The 15171-nt window shown below is 38.6% G+C and overlaps 2 protein-coding genes across 7 annotated transcripts in view; both read right to left on the bottom strand.

Annotated features, from left to right (window-relative positions):
• The window catches only part of TTC21B (tetratricopeptide repeat domain 21B), a 38019-nt gene extending 35017 nt beyond the window's left edge, over window positions 1–3002 (bottom strand). Inside the window, exons 1-3 of one of the 2 annotated variants that reach the window (XM_071747468.1) lie at window positions 2819–3002; window positions 2494–2623; window positions 1391–1501 (exon numbers count right to left, since the gene is read on the bottom strand). In XM_071747468.1, coding sequence (XP_071603569.1) covers window positions 1391–1501; window positions 2494–2623; window positions 2819–2905 — 328 coding nt within the window. In that variant the 5' untranslated portion in view covers window positions 2906–3002. The remainder of the gene's footprint in view (window positions 1–1390; window positions 1502–2493; window positions 2624–2818) is intronic. The other variant, XM_071747466.1, reaches the window with a different exon arrangement.
• A 2008-nt stretch (window positions 3003–5010) lies between these two features.
• LOC139797725 (sodium channel protein type 1 subunit alpha) overlaps window positions 5011–15171 on the bottom strand; it is an 87580-nt gene continuing 77419 nt past the window's right edge. For all 5 annotated transcript variants that reach the window (XM_071747464.1, XM_071747461.1, XM_071747463.1 and 2 more), the window contains 5 exons: window positions 11366–11419; window positions 10896–11033; window positions 9267–9371; window positions 8617–8887; window positions 5011–8264 (listed from right to left, as the gene is read on the bottom strand). In XM_071747464.1, the coding sequence (XP_071603565.1) occupies window positions 7096–8264; window positions 8617–8887; window positions 9267–9371; window positions 10896–11033; window positions 11366–11419 (1737 nt within the window). In that variant the 3' untranslated portion in view covers window positions 5011–7095. The remainder of the gene's footprint in view (window positions 8265–8616; window positions 8888–9266; window positions 9372–10895; window positions 11034–11365; window positions 11420–15171) is intronic.

Here is a 15171-nt window from a genome sequence, read left to right as displayed (position 1 = left end):
TAAGAGCTGTTTCACACCATACCATTTAACAGAATTGCTATAGAAATATGGCTATATATGCAGAAACAGCTATAAAACTGCATGGTCATAGATACCACAGCAATAGTTTAATGACAATTCACAGTTCATCTGATAAGCCAACTGTGGCTTTGATAATATAATTTTTAACAAAATAACCCCAGATTTTATATTGGAGAAAGGAATATCAACATTCACAAAATTCTTTTCTCCATTTCCAAGGTCAGGGTAACTTGACAGATAGAAATGGCATGGATTTAATTTCTTAAATTGCAGTTCTGCTCAGCAGTACCAGTAGCAGACTAGAGCAAGAAACAATCACAAGAAGTTTGATTCAATTTGTTTTGTTTTCCATAAGAGATTTTTCATCACAGTAGATTAGTCAGATTATTAAAATATTATTTTAGTGCTTTATTTTTACATTCAGACTTTTCCCTGTTTTGTGTTTTGGTATTTGTGTTTACAAACCTGATAAATGTAATTCAATCCAGTACTACACACTGTGTCCAGTTCCTTCATTCACCCAGAAGGACCTGGACAAACTGGAGAGGTGGACCCAGGTGAACCTCGTGAGGTTCCTAAGACCAAGTACAGGGTCCTGCACCTGGGTCAGAACCACATTATCAGTACAGGCATGGGGATTTTAGAAAGGTTTTAGAAAGCAGCCCTGCAGAAAAGGACTTGGGGGTTCTGGTGGACAAAAAGCTGGACAGGAGCCAACAGTGTGCACTTGCAGCCCAGAAGGCCAATCGCATCCTGGCTGCAGCAAAAGCAGCACGGCCAGCAGGTGGAGAGAGGTGATTCTGCCACTTAGCTCTGCTCTGGTAAGACCTCACCTGGAGTACTGCATCCAGCTCTGGAGCCCTCAACACAGCAAAGACATGGATCTGATGAAGTAGGTCCAGAGGACAAAAATGATCAGTGGGATGGAACATCTTCATATGAAGAGAAGATGCAGGAGCTGGGGTTGTTCAGCCTGGAGAAAAGAAGGCTCTGGGGGGACCTAATGGCAACCTTCCAGTATCTGAAGTGGGCCTACAGGAAGGCTGCAGAGGGACTGTTTGTAAGGGCTTGTAGTGATAGGACTTGGAGCAATCATTTTAAATTAGAGAAAAGCAGATTTAGATTGGATATGAGGAAAAAATTCCTTACCATGAGGATAGTGAAAAAATGGAACAGGTTGCCCAGGGAGGCAGTTGAGGCCTCATCCCTGGAGACATTCGAGGTGAGGACTGACAAGGCTCTGAGCATTCTGATCTGGCTGAGGGTGTCCCTGCTTACTGCAGGGGGGTTGAACTAGAATTACGTCTACAGCTCTTGGCTCACACACAGTGGTTTAAAACACAAAGCAGAGTTGTTTCAATGAGCATACCTGGATTAGGGCTCTTTTTATGGGCAAAAATCAGAGCCACCATTGTACAAAGTGACACCTCCTGTTTGTTTCTAATAGACTCCAGTTGTCGAATACCCTCTTGGATGTCACCTAGGGAAAACAAGCACAGAACAGGCTGTAGCATTTTCCAACAGAGAATATCAGTATCAAACCTCAATCCGACTTAAAATTTTCCACCTATTTTTTCTTCTGTGTTTTTGACAGCACTCGCTTCATAACTTTGTTATTCACACTTCGTTATTCATTTCTTTGTGCAAATCTTTCCAAGAGACACAAAAAGAAAAAAGCATCTCAATGCTGATAACTTCAAAACATTTATGTGCTAGTTCTGCCAACTGCCATAAAGACTAAAATAATCTTCATTATGTTTTGTACACAGCACTGCGCAGCACTTCTTTTGCTCCTGTTTCTTTATATAGCCAGGTTCTTTGCCTTGTTTGTGTAAATCTTTTGAACATCAACAGAAGAGATAATATTTTGAAAAACAGGAACCTGTATATAACTGTAAAACCAAGTCAGAGTTTGAGAACAGATCCACCACATCAAAATATTTTGAATGCTTCTTAGACCCCACCTACAGCCCTCCCCTTTTTGTTACTATTCTGTAACATTCTTGGAAAAGGAATTTAGCTTAAACAGACTTCTAAAAACTATTTAATGTACACAAAGATCTTCCCAATAGGTATTATTGTTCAGCTCCTCTAAAGTGGATTGACACAACAAGGTTACATAAGTTGCACTGAAAGGAATGTTACAAAGTTACACTGAAGGGATGAGGAACAAGTAAATTTCTCTTTCTGATACAATGCAATGGGCGTTTGGGCGGGATTAAAATTCCCTCAGAAAAAAAACCAAACCAAACCAAACCAAACCAAACCAAACAACAAAAAACCAAAAACCCAGACATCCAGACTGCCTAACGCAGCTTTATTTCTGCACAGCACCGACTGCACTTCGTCACCCAAAGCAGCGCAGGCTGGTGGGAGGGGAGCGGGGGGACAGGACACCGCGCCCAGCTCCCCAGCCCCCCAGTCCTCCAGCCCCCCAGCTCCCCACCCTCCCAGCCCCCCAGCTCCCGTCACCTGTCCTCAGAGCGCCGTAGGCCCGGTAGAAAAGGAACACCGGGTCATTGCCCAGCCGCCCCAGCGCCTCCTCCGCCGCAGTCCGGACATGTTGGAAGTGTCCTTCTTGGCAGTAGTAACTGATCAGGGCCTACGGGAGAGCCGCCCTCCATCAGTCGGGCAAACGGTTCACGACGGGACGGGACCGGACCGGACCGGGCCGGGCCCTGCCCGGTCTCCCCTCTCACGGCTCGGGACCCTCCCCGCTCCGCCGGCGCCAGCCCCCGCGCAGCCCCCACGCCCGCGGAGAGGCGGTGGCGGAGCGGGACCCGGCGGCAGCACTCACCAGTTGCACCTCAGCGTCCATCGTTGCTACCCAGCGCCGACGGGGCGGTCCGGAAGGGCGAGGCAGAGCCGGGCAGCACGCTGCCATTGGCTGGAGAGCCCGAGCGCCCACCGCCCATTGGCTTGGAGGGAAAGGGGCGGGAGAGACCCGGGAAGAAAAACCTGTGGAAAACGCCGAGAGGTACCCGGCGGCCTATTGGGCTCCGGGGAGGTGGGGGCGGGACCAGGCGGGAGGGAGATCCCTTGCTATTGGGTGGGAAGCGGAGGGGGCGGGGCTTGAGCACAGGCCGGTGACCGGTGCTGGCTGCCGCGCCCCCTGCCGGCGGGGCTGGGTGGTGCCGCGGGAGCTCCCTCAGGAGTTCTGGAGACCGCTGCGCGGTCACTGCCCATCCGGGTGGAAAGCTTCCAGAATTTCTTTATTTTCTTGGTTTGGTTTGGTTTTTTTTTGCTCGATATAAGATTAAGAGGCCCACACTCCATGCGTTTCATCATATAGCTCAATACCGAGCCCTTGAAGTTTCATGAAGCTTTTCTGTAGAAATGAAATAGCAGTGAGGTAAAATCCAATACAGAAAGTTCTGTCCTTTCTGCCCTCATCTTTCTTTCCTCCAAGGGAATTAAGGAGTTGCAAATACTAATAAAATTCAAGGTGAAAGAACCCTCAGTCATCATTTCTAGACACCAGAACGACCGTTGCTAAGTTGCATTCCTTGAGAACTGTTCTATTGTCCCTCCAAAGGGAAAACCCTCAATAAATAATGTCCCTTCCTACAGGGAGGCAAACCCATGCTGCACTGAATTGGCAGGAGAGGCTGATTCTTGAAGCAGAGGGTGCTCACAGTAAGCTTTTCTGGCAGACCCGTCACTCACGGCACAACTCCATTACACACTTTGCATCCCCAGTGTCAGGAAGGTGACAAAGAAGTGATGTGTAAGCACAATTGGTTTCCCTGTTTGGCCAAGATGATCCTCAAAATTTTCTGTTATGTTTAGGTGATGTTCTACTTGTTCTGAAGTAGCATTTCAGTTTCTGTAACACTGAAAACCTAAAATAGGTATGAGAAACAAGCATTTAGCACAGCCGTGAGCTGCGATCTGAAGTGGCGGTGCCATAGTTCTCAAGTAATTCCTTGCAAAAAGGGAGTTTAAAATGCTCCATATAGAGTATAAAAAATAATATTCAAGGTGTTACCTTATTTTGAAGTTGTCTGTTTTTCCTTTCAGTTCATGGATAACCTACATGCTTTTTAAGGTAACCTTTTAAGATACATTTCCCCTACTTGCTAATTTGAAAATACTTATCTTTTCATTTTTATACCTACACTTTTCTACAGAATTTTTAGACTTGTTTTTTCATAATGCATTTCAGAACTATTTGAAGGAGATATATTTTCCTCTCCTGAAAGATTTGTGATGAATTTCAGGGGAGATCATATGAAATTTTATTTCTGCATTAGCAACTGAGAAGGCCATATGGAATATTGATGATCATAACAAAGTTTTATACTAAGTTCATTGAAGTAAGTTTTAGAGGAATGCAGTATAAAACTATGTAGGCCTATAAAATGGACATTTTTAGGAATTCCCTGAACCAATTGGTAAGGACTAACCAACAGGCCTGAGTTCCAGCTGTATTTCCATATGGGTATCCACAAATAACTTCTAGGAAGATGATACTTCCAGAGAGATCCTTAAATTCCTGAGGAAAAAACCAATGGTTATTTACTCCAACACTGACTTACCTTTTTGCAGAAATGCACTTGAATACAAGATGTTCTGTAGTCTATTTGTGAATACTAATTAGCAAGAATAGTTCTCATAATCCAAGTTGAAGAATGTCATGTACCTCGTCAAATTTTCAGTTTTCCCTTTCTCATCGTAAACTTACCAGTTATGAGTTCACATTCCTGTAAATGCCCTGAGGCTCCTAGGACACTCAGGAGAGCTCTGGAATTAGTGGAGCTGCAGCATGAGCTCATGAAGTTACTTGGGGCAGGACTATTGATACACACAGAATCATCATCATCCTCAGTGTCCAGCATGCATTGAATTAGGCATTGCTAGTTGATGACAACAAGGTAGTCCCAAGGATCTGCTTATGTAGAAGAACAATATAGCTGGCTGTAAAGGTGCTGTGCTTTTAGAAGCACACCTTTTTTATATTGATGTCAGATAATAAAGACAAAAGGAAAATACAATAAAAAATGTAATCTTTATTATTATGGCGCATTAGTAATGTTGTTTAGCATCAGTTAGGGTAATAGTAGCATTTTCCTGCATGCAGTTCACTAATACAGTATTAGTCAATAATTTTAATAAAAGTAATCTATATTTAATTTGCCTGTGTAACAAACATAAAATGTCCTGATGTGTTGGATTATACAATTTTGCTACTTTCTCTTAGTGAAAAAATATTGTGGACCAAATATAACATTTAGAACTGTTCTAGTGCAGCACAAATAATAAAAAAAGTAATCTGTGAATAAGTATGAGAAAAGATTAAGGATTCTGTGAAAGAAAGGTATGAAAACTTATGATGCAGGCACTGCTTAGACATTCAGTTTGAACTTTACACCCTTTCCGAACTGCAAAAACACCCTTAGATTTCAAAAAGCAAATTATGACCTTATTTCACAGAAAGTATTGACGTGTTTGCAAATGCTGTAAAAAGTAAACCTAGAGCTACCCATTCTGTTAGTTATATCTTTATCTCTGGAGTTCTTCTGTGAAAAAGTGCTATGGACAGAAAGTAACAAAAATGGTGTGACATCAACCTGAAGATAAAATTCAGTTCTTGTTTTATGTACATAATGCTGAAAAATGAAACAAAATGATTTTTACAGTATTTATATTTGCTTATAAAATTCTAACATTATTTTCAACAGGTTTATTAGTTTTCAACATGTCTGTACAGTTTGGATATACACTATATGCTTCTCACTGAAAATTAAAAAATGTAAAACAAATAAGCTCCTAAATAGCTGCAAAATATTGCTTAATGGTATGGAGGAATGAGGTCTTGTTGAGTAGTTTATTTCATTTATCTCCGACGTATGGCTTCCCATATTTAAGAATCCTGAACAGTCAAAGGAACAGCAGCATTGGCAATATAAACATGCACTGACAGCATCCAAACTATCTATAATGGTAGATAATACATAATTTTACCTGTTGAATGCTTGCACACTACACTTATAGTGGTACATATTTGATGCAATAAATGTGCTTAGGTCATTATCTGTTTGCTCAAACATGCACCACAGGTTAAAAATTACTATTTACATAGCAGAGGGCTTTTCATTAACATGTACAACAACATCAACCTTACTGAGAGCTGAAGATGGCTAAACAATACTGCAGGATAAAGCAGAACAACTTTATAAAGGACTCGTTTTGATCAATTTGGAGGGCTGAGGCAGATTCACTTAGTATTTGTATCCAGAAAGACATCGGACAAAGACAAAATCTGTAACTCCAAACCTAGAAAGGAGTTTGCACTTCCTGAAACTTAATCCTGTGTGCAAAAAACATCTCCACTGTTCTTGGGAGTTATAGGGGCCTTTACAGGCATACCAATACTTGTTTGGACATGGTACAACATGAATACATTAAATAAGCACCTGAAAATCTGTTATTCCTTCCCAGAAACACTGCTCTAAAAAAATCTGTTGCTCTTCATGACTTAATGTTATTTTCATGCATGATCTATTAGTGCAGCATGCCTTCATGCAAATCATTTCTGTGTGTATATTAGTCATATAATAGAATGCCTGGCCCTTGTACCTGTAAAGGTGTACTTAATCCCCTTCCCCAAGAGAAGCCCAATTACAAAAATAGACACATATAATAAACAACATATGGATAAAAATAAGATGAATCCACCAACACAGATTTTGTAAAAATATGACATGTGGCAGTTGAAATGCAAACAGTGGATACAGTTACCGTGTTTTTTTATGCTAACCACACAAATACTTGATTTGCACCCCTTTAACTGGTCCCTACAGTCTGAGTAGCCATTTTTTCTCTCCTCCTCAGCAGTGTCAGCTGGTAGTGAGAACAGTAACCTCCTGTCATGGTTGTTTCCCCATGTCACAGTCACAGTCACTGACGAGGGGTCACCGTCTTTTAATAGGCACTGACCTTTAATGTACAGTATATTTGTAAAAATTGTCAGTTTGGCATAGACCTCCAGCGGGAGTCCTATTGACACAAACACACGATCCTCACAGGCTGTGAACTATTTTGCACGTGGATGATTTTACTTGCTATATGCTCTCATTTCTGAACATCTTTGTCTTCTTTTTCATGCTTTTCTCTAACTGCCCTTGTTACACGGTCATAAGAAGGTGGACAGACTGCTGTTGATGCAGTTATATCAGTTTTCTCTGTAAATGAGTTTTCATTTAACTTGTCAATAAGGATTTCATCTTTCATACCATGACCAGCCCCTCCTTCGGTTTTGTTTTTGTTATACATAAAGGAAGCTTGTTTTACGGTTCGTTTTAAAAGGTGACGTCTATAAGCACGCTGAATGATGACAGCAGATACCTCCTCCTGTTTCCTTTTCAACGTGGTTGTAATCGGTTCATAGGAAGCTTTTGAAGGATTGGATGCCATAAAGCGATCTTCCATCTGTATTCTGAGGGCGTCCATCTCCCCACTTTCCCCCAAAACGCGTTTTGTGAAAGCAAACAAAATGTCAAGGCAGTGAATTCTGTCCCCGCTTACCATGGGCAGATCCATTGCAATAAGCTGGACTTTGTTTGGCTTGGGTAGATGAAGAGGAGGCTCAAGTGCTGCTGCAAAATCAGACAATTTCTCAAATTCCATGAATTGTGTTGCATCAGGATCAAACTTCTCCCAGACTTCATAGAACATCTCAAAGTCATCCTCGCTCAAGGGCTCGGCGCTTTCTTCAGTAGCGACACCAAAATTCTCCAAAATCACAGCAATGTACATGTTCACCACTACCAGAAATGAGATGATGATGTAGCTGACAAAAAAGAAAATCCCAACAGAAGGGTTCCCACAGTCGCCTTTCACAGAGCTACCTGGATGAGCTTTGTTAGGGTCACAGTCTGGCTCCCCACTGTTAAGAATTGGGGCAAGCAAACCATCCCAGCCAGCAGATGTGGTAATTTGGAACAGACAGATCATGCTGTTGCCAAACGTTTCAAAGTTGAACATGTCATCTATGCCAGCTTCCCTCTTAACATAGGCAAAGTTGGACATGCCAAATATTGCATAAATAAACATGACCAGGAAGAGCAGGAGACCAATGTTGAACAAAGCAGGAAGAGACATCATCAAAGCAAAAAGCAGAGTGCGGATTCCCTTAGCGCCTTTAATGAGACGCAGGATTCGGCCGATTCTGGCAAGTCGGATGACTCTGAATAGTGTGGGGGATACAAAATACTTCTCAATCATCTCGGCTAAAAACATACCTAAAACAGAAAAAATAAAACCAAGATATATTACCGCTTAATATCCACATCATAGTAGAAATTTAGAAAAATTGATTTAAAAGCAGTGGTTCTACATAGCAATTAAAGGTATTCTGTAGGTTCCACAAGCATAATTTATTGTTATACCAGTTATCCTTAGTATTTTCAGGTACAATATATATTGGGTAACAATTTTGATGGTTGGACTAGGTAAATTATTAGATAAAACAAAAAGTGTCATGACTTAGTTGTAAACACTGCAATGGCAAAAGCCAACTATATAGCTCAATTTGAGTAAAAGTTCACTTTACATTCATTTTACCCTCTTACTATTTTAATAAAAAAGACTTACCTACTATTGAGAGAATGACAACTACAAAATCAAAAATGTTCCAGCCTATAGTGAAATAGTAATGGCGAAGTGAAATTAGTTTCAGGACACATTCTCCAGTGAAAAGGACAATGAACACCAGGTTTATCCAGTATAAAATATTCTCCATTTCTTTACTCTGATCATCAGTTTCTACCATCATTGTAACCATGTTAAGACAAATAAGAATCATGATGCTGATGTCAAATACTTGTTGTGTCACAAAATCAAAGACCATGCCTTGGAATTTGTTCTGAGGAGAAAAGAAAAAAAGAAACATCCAGTACAAACTGTAATTGTTTTTCTTTACCTGTTAGAAGAAAATAGAGAAACCCATGCATCAAGGCCTATGAGACTTCAGTTATAATGTAACTAGTGATTTTAAGCAGAGGAGTTAAAATAAAGTGAGTACAACAGCTTAGTTCAGTCTCCTTTGTCTGTATATTCACACATAAAACGGTTGCAAGGGAATTTTATTTTTTTTTACTGTGTTTTTTGCATTTTCAATTTTTGCTGACTGATACATTAGTTAATGGTAATTTTCAGATGGGAATATTTCTGCTCTCTATCTATCAATAAAACCTGAGCTGTTCATAATTAGCTGGTGGTCTGATGTATATAAATAATTTTACCCCTGGTCTTGGTATAGGTTTTTGTGGTTTTTTGGATCCCAGCTTTTTCATTGCATTGTAGTATTTCTTCTGCTCTTCTGTCATAAATATGTCTTGACCTCCAAAGTAAAAACATGAAATCAAAACTGGTTATAATCATATTTATATGCAGTGTTGAACAAACTCTTAAAGAGCAATGTGACATTTATTTATTTCATAAAACTGAAGAAGACTGAATTGTGAAAAATCTCTTTGCTTTCAAATGTTTGCAGTCTAAGCATTTGGTCCAGAAGTTGTCTGGACATCCAATAATGCATTTGACAAAAAAAAAAACCCCAAAATAAATAATGCAGCATTTTTCTATAGGTATTTTCCTTGAAATCCAAGAAATCCTTTTGATTACCTCTTTTCTTTTTTTTAGGAAGAGATCCAGTAAACAGCATCTGAGATACTCTCAAATGCTCTGGGCTGCTTGGTGCAGTCACTTCTGAACTTCAGTCTTAGTGTAACAAAGGGGGCAGACAAAATCAGGTCTTCAGTACACGAATGTGTTAGTTTTTTAATTATCTCTAGCTTAGCAATCACAACACTAGAAAATTCAAGGTCCTTTTAGAAGAGGGATTATCAGTCTCTGGAGAAACTGAGCTGAAGATGGAAGCATTTTGATCCTGTTAACAGTAAAATGCTCTCTTTAAGTCTTTTATCTTAATTAGATTCCATGTTCAGTGAAGTTCTGATTAGCAAAAGCCAGAAATGGCCTTTGGAGTCTGACAGTGAAGACAGACAGAATTCTGTCTTTCATGGCAACCTAACCAAAACCCACTGCTCACAGGAGGTTTCTTGTAGAGACAGCTTGAAACAACATCGGACTCCACATACCTCTTAAAGTAAATTTTCCTGGATAAAAGATACTTGCAGATATCTAGTTCCAGGGTTGTCTACAAACACATAGGAGAGCTGTTTTGTGAATGAGTGCTTGGGAAGCTTGAAGTTGTGGGAATGCACATACCATACACTTGAGAAGCTTCCTAAGCATATACCTCGTGGCTTCTAGCACACAGAGCTTTATTACCTTATCTGTCTACAGAAAGTAATTTTAAAGATATGCATATGATACTCTGACCATCTATACCAGTGACATTATCTAAGCAACAGAAACAGTCTCTAACAAGTCACCCCTGTTCCATAAAATTTGAGATTGTTCAGTGCCCCAAAACAGAACTTGAATACTCGGAATCTGTAATAGTGTGATGAAATAATGCTTTATTTTTCATTACCAGGGAGCTGTTTTTTTTGGCTGATAGAATCAGTACAGTTTAAGAAGGCAAATGTCAAGAAATCCTGAGTGGTTTTATGTAGAGGTGTAAATCAGTGCTTTGCTCACGTACAGAGGTTTTATAAGGTTTAGGCATGGAAAATAAGATGATTTGAGGAAGACTAAATTGGACTTGAAAATGGAAGGGTCTGACCTATATAAAATATTATTATGCTAATGCATACTACATCCTGGTAAGATTTGATCTCCTAATATACTTGAGCTTTTTCAGTTTTGAACAGACCTCGGATATATATATATATTCTGTACGTCATCCACCTGCAAAAATGCAGTACTTTAGAATATATTTAGGAGAGAAATGAAACAATACTTATCTTCTTTTTTTGCTGATTGAAGTTATCAATAATGACACCAATGAACAGGTTCAGGGTGAAAAAAGACCCGAATATTATAAAGATGACAAAATACAAATACATGTAAAGGTTGTCTTCATACTTGGGCTGCTGTAGCACCTAAGGAAAAAGTGGAAAATATCATTTCTAAGATTTCATGTGAAAATTTAAACTGAACAAGCAGCAACCTTTGACAAAACGTCCTTAATATTTTGTGTTCAGACAGCACTCCTTTCAATTATATAAATGTATTTTGTCCATCTATTACTGACAGCAGCTGTCAGTTTGCATCCAGTTTTCCACAAACTGTTATAGCAGAAACACATACTAGTTAATTTAATTTTGTATATTCTGTTGTATAGATATCAATTGCTTTTGGAAGCTATATAGTTGCACACTCATGGATAGGCAGACCTGAAGAAAAAGTAATTTAAAGCATTTGTAATACTTACATCTCTTGAATCAATAGCTGCATACATAATATCCATCCAGCCTTTAAACGTAGCCTGCAAACAGTACACACCTGTTTAAGCACAGAGCTTGAGGACAATGCATACAATTATTTGTAGCAGCTGAGAACAGCACCAGGAATAATAAGCATCACATCAGATTTCTAGATAATTTCGTACCTTGGATTTCTCTAACTGCTACATATTTGCTACACTATAGGCCCCCTTATTTTCTCTACATATGAACATTTTAAGCAGTGAATTAACTTATTTCTAATTATTCCAAATTATAGAATGCAGTACCACTTTAGCCAACAAAGTGCTCATCAGACCATGCCAACTGCAAAGGCTCTCTATGTACAGCAGAGGAATGTAACTGAGTTGCCACCAATGAAGACTCACATGCAGTCCCTCCTTCAGAAATCAACCAGATAGGTGGCAACCAAAGTGAACAAAAAATTAGGTAAGATCAGAAAATGTACTTTCCTATCAGTAATAATTTTGATTTTTCTTTACTTTGAAAGACTTTACATGAACTTGTAATTCTGTTTTCAATTTAAGTTAATTCTACTGTTGTTTACAGAGGCTAGATCCCTAAGGTATGTTCTGATATAGACTGGTAAGAAAGGAATGTGTCTTATATGCTCTGAAGGTTTAATATGCTTCATAGGGAATTTTACTAGCTATTTCCTCTGCCCCAAATTTTTTTTTATATTTGACAGTGAGGTGTACATTGCTTTATCTGAGTTTTCAAAACAAAAACTGATTTTCTCTGTTGCAGCATTCGGTTCTCTTTTGACTAGGCAACTTCTCCAAGTAGAAATCAATCAGCTTTTAATACAATCGTGCCCAGCATAAATCAAAGAAGTGAGATAGTTCTCTGTCATTTAATCCCTATTAATTTTTTTTCTAAACAAGGCTGCAGACTAGCAGTTTCTTCATAGTCCTTGCCACAGAGACCAGTCGCAGAAACAAGTTGGGAATGGCACACTCTTCATCCATGGTTATTGGTGTATCTCCATCATCTTGAGGTTTCATTTATAGTGGAGGTTTCAAAAAGGCTTTACTAATGTAGCACACAAAGCAGCTGGCATCATCCTGAAGTGAACTTAAAATTAGAAGGCATTATTTCCTCACAGGAAAATAGGTCCCTTATACTTTTAAGACAGCGTAATAGTATAAAGAGCACATTTATCCTGAGATGCACAGCTGGTATGCAACAAATTTCACATCTTGGTGTCAACAAAGAAAATATGAAATCCAGGCAGCTTACAGTATGATGATGAAATCAAAGTGTAATATTAGAGCATCAATAAATCAACAATTAATCTGAAATAAGTAGAAGTTCCAGTTTAAGAATTTAAAGTCTTTAAGAAATATTTGGACTGCAGGGGGTTAGAAGAGGTAGGAGCAGTTTTATTTATGTAATTCCTAATATATGTTTAACCTAATCTCAAAGATTTCTAATGATGGATGCTTCACGACTTCCTAAGAAGTATTTATTCCAACACTTGCTTTTATTGCTTCCTAATATCAGAATCCTTCTGTTGCCATTTAAGACTGTCACTTGTCATAATCAATACATATCTGAAGAACAGACTATTAGTCAGCCTTTGTGCAGCACCTTTTATTTATTTGCAAACTGATTGTTGCTCTCTTTCTTCTTCAGGCCATGAGCACTGTTCCTTCAATCTTTTCATATAGTTCTTGTTTTCCATCTTGTTTCCATCTAGTTTGTCTCTTGACTCAGGATTTTAGCCAGGGTTTTACAATATCTCAAGACAATGGGATGATTAATTCACATTTTATAGGCATGACTTTTGGTTGTGTCTTGGTGCATTATTTGCATTTTTGGAATGTCATGACTTAGGTGGAAATCAGCACTTCCCTCTGAAACACTAAATGCAAATGGCTTACTTTTATATCTGAAAGATGAGGCAAATGTCAGAGTTTCTCTTCTGCAAAGTGTGTGCAATTGCCTCAAATTCAGACACACAATGATTCTTGGGTATTTTCTTCCAGGAAAAGTGGAATTTCTGTTTTTTTGTAATGAGAATGAAAAATAAGTGACTAATTTTAAAACACTAAGCTTTATCATCACCAGTAATGTATTCCACTCAGTCTGCACTAGAAAAAAGATCTGAAGAACTGAGCTGTTGAATGCTTAGTTATTATTATTATTATTGAAAAGGAAACCTGAGATGAGTGTGGTAGTAATATGTTATATATTTCCATCTTGCAGTTCAAAATATCCTAAGAAAAAGGTGTATTTTCTACAAAGAGTTTCACAGAACCATAAGCCTTTGCCATTATTGAAGAAATGCAGAAAAAACCAAGCCCAAACAAACCTAATTAAAATTAATTAATTTTAAGAAAATTGCTCCCTCACCATATTGTTTTATTCCAAATCCCTCCTGAAAGTCAGTAGAAACCAGTGAATGTAATCATAATTATGCAAAATGATTTACAGTAGATGAGAACTTAGCTCTGAGAAAAAGGATTCTTAATTCTCAAAGCAGAAGCATCAGTTCTGCTGATGATTTTTAAAATGTATGACCAGCCCAATAGCAAATACTGGAATAGGAGGTTCAGTTCAAGGCATCACATGTAGTGAAAAAGTATTACTACTGCTGTATTCTGTAGAAGCTCAGGTTTGCTTGCGTCAGGTTAAATCTATCTGCACCATACTTGCTTTAACAAAGGTAAGACAATATTTGGGTACTTGTACATATTGAATAAAAAATAAAACATAAACATGACTAAGATAAAATTCTAAGGTTTTGTTTTGTATATTCTCAGTGACATAAAATTAGGAATAATTCATTGATTTCAAAAATTATAGCAGTGCAACTGAAATCAGCATCTGTTCCAAATGTTTTCTTCCTTTTTTTTTTTTTTTTCCACATTCCCTTTTGGAGATAAAACAGCATCTTGCTATTATAAATATTAACCTGCTGGAACTTCAAAGGTAGCCTGATTTTATGAGCTCAGTATGCTTTTCAAGTAAGCATTAAGAAGGACCAGGAGTTACAGTTTTAAACTGAAAGAAGATAGATTTATAATACTCATAGGGAAGAAATTCTTCACTGAGAGGGTGGTGAAACACTGGCAGAGATTGCATAGAGAAGCTGTGGCTGCCCCTCCCCTGGAAGTGTTCAAGGCCAGGCTGAGTGGGGCTTTGAGCAACCTGGTCTAGTGGGAGGTGTCCCTGCCCAGGCAGAGGGGTTGGAACAAGGTAATTTTTTAAAGTCCCTTCCAATCCAAATGATTCTGTGATTCCGTGTTTTTTTTTAAAAAGCCATTTTCCCGCACTGTGTGCACAGAAATCACATCCACTTGCAAGCTTGAGCTTTTATTATAATTTTCTAGGTTTAATACTTTATTTTGGGCCAAATACTCAGGTTTCAATAGTTTTATCTATGTTTCTGACATAGTAAAGGATACCTCTAATTCTTAGTATTAACTCATCTTTACTATTACTCCAAGCTCATTAGGAAAGGTAGGAAAATCTATGAAAGATATTAATTTCTCATGTTTCTTCTGAATAGGCTATCTTTAGAATCCTGTTCTGGATTCTCATCAAAAGTATTTTATATGTAATTCAGAAAAAACACCTTAAAAATATCTTCTTTGTCTGAGAAAGTGGTGTAAGAATCTCAAAATTTTATGAATTGTGGATCTTCTTCTGTTCTTGAAGGAGAAAACACACATTCTACATATTTTAAAGCATTAGCTGAAAGTCAAGCTGATGCTTTGATTTTTCTGCCCCTGGGCTTTTATCATGCCATAGCTGCAAAATCACTAGTAGT

Source organism: Heliangelus exortis, chromosome 6 (assembly GCF_036169615.1).
Source record: "Heliangelus exortis chromosome 6, bHelExo1.hap1, whole genome shotgun sequence".
In the NCBI taxonomy this organism is placed as follows: domain Eukaryota; kingdom Metazoa; phylum Chordata; class Aves; order Apodiformes; family Trochilidae; genus Heliangelus; species Heliangelus exortis.
Note: the sequence above shows the minus strand (reverse complement) of the source record. Positions and strands in the feature narration are given on the sequence as shown.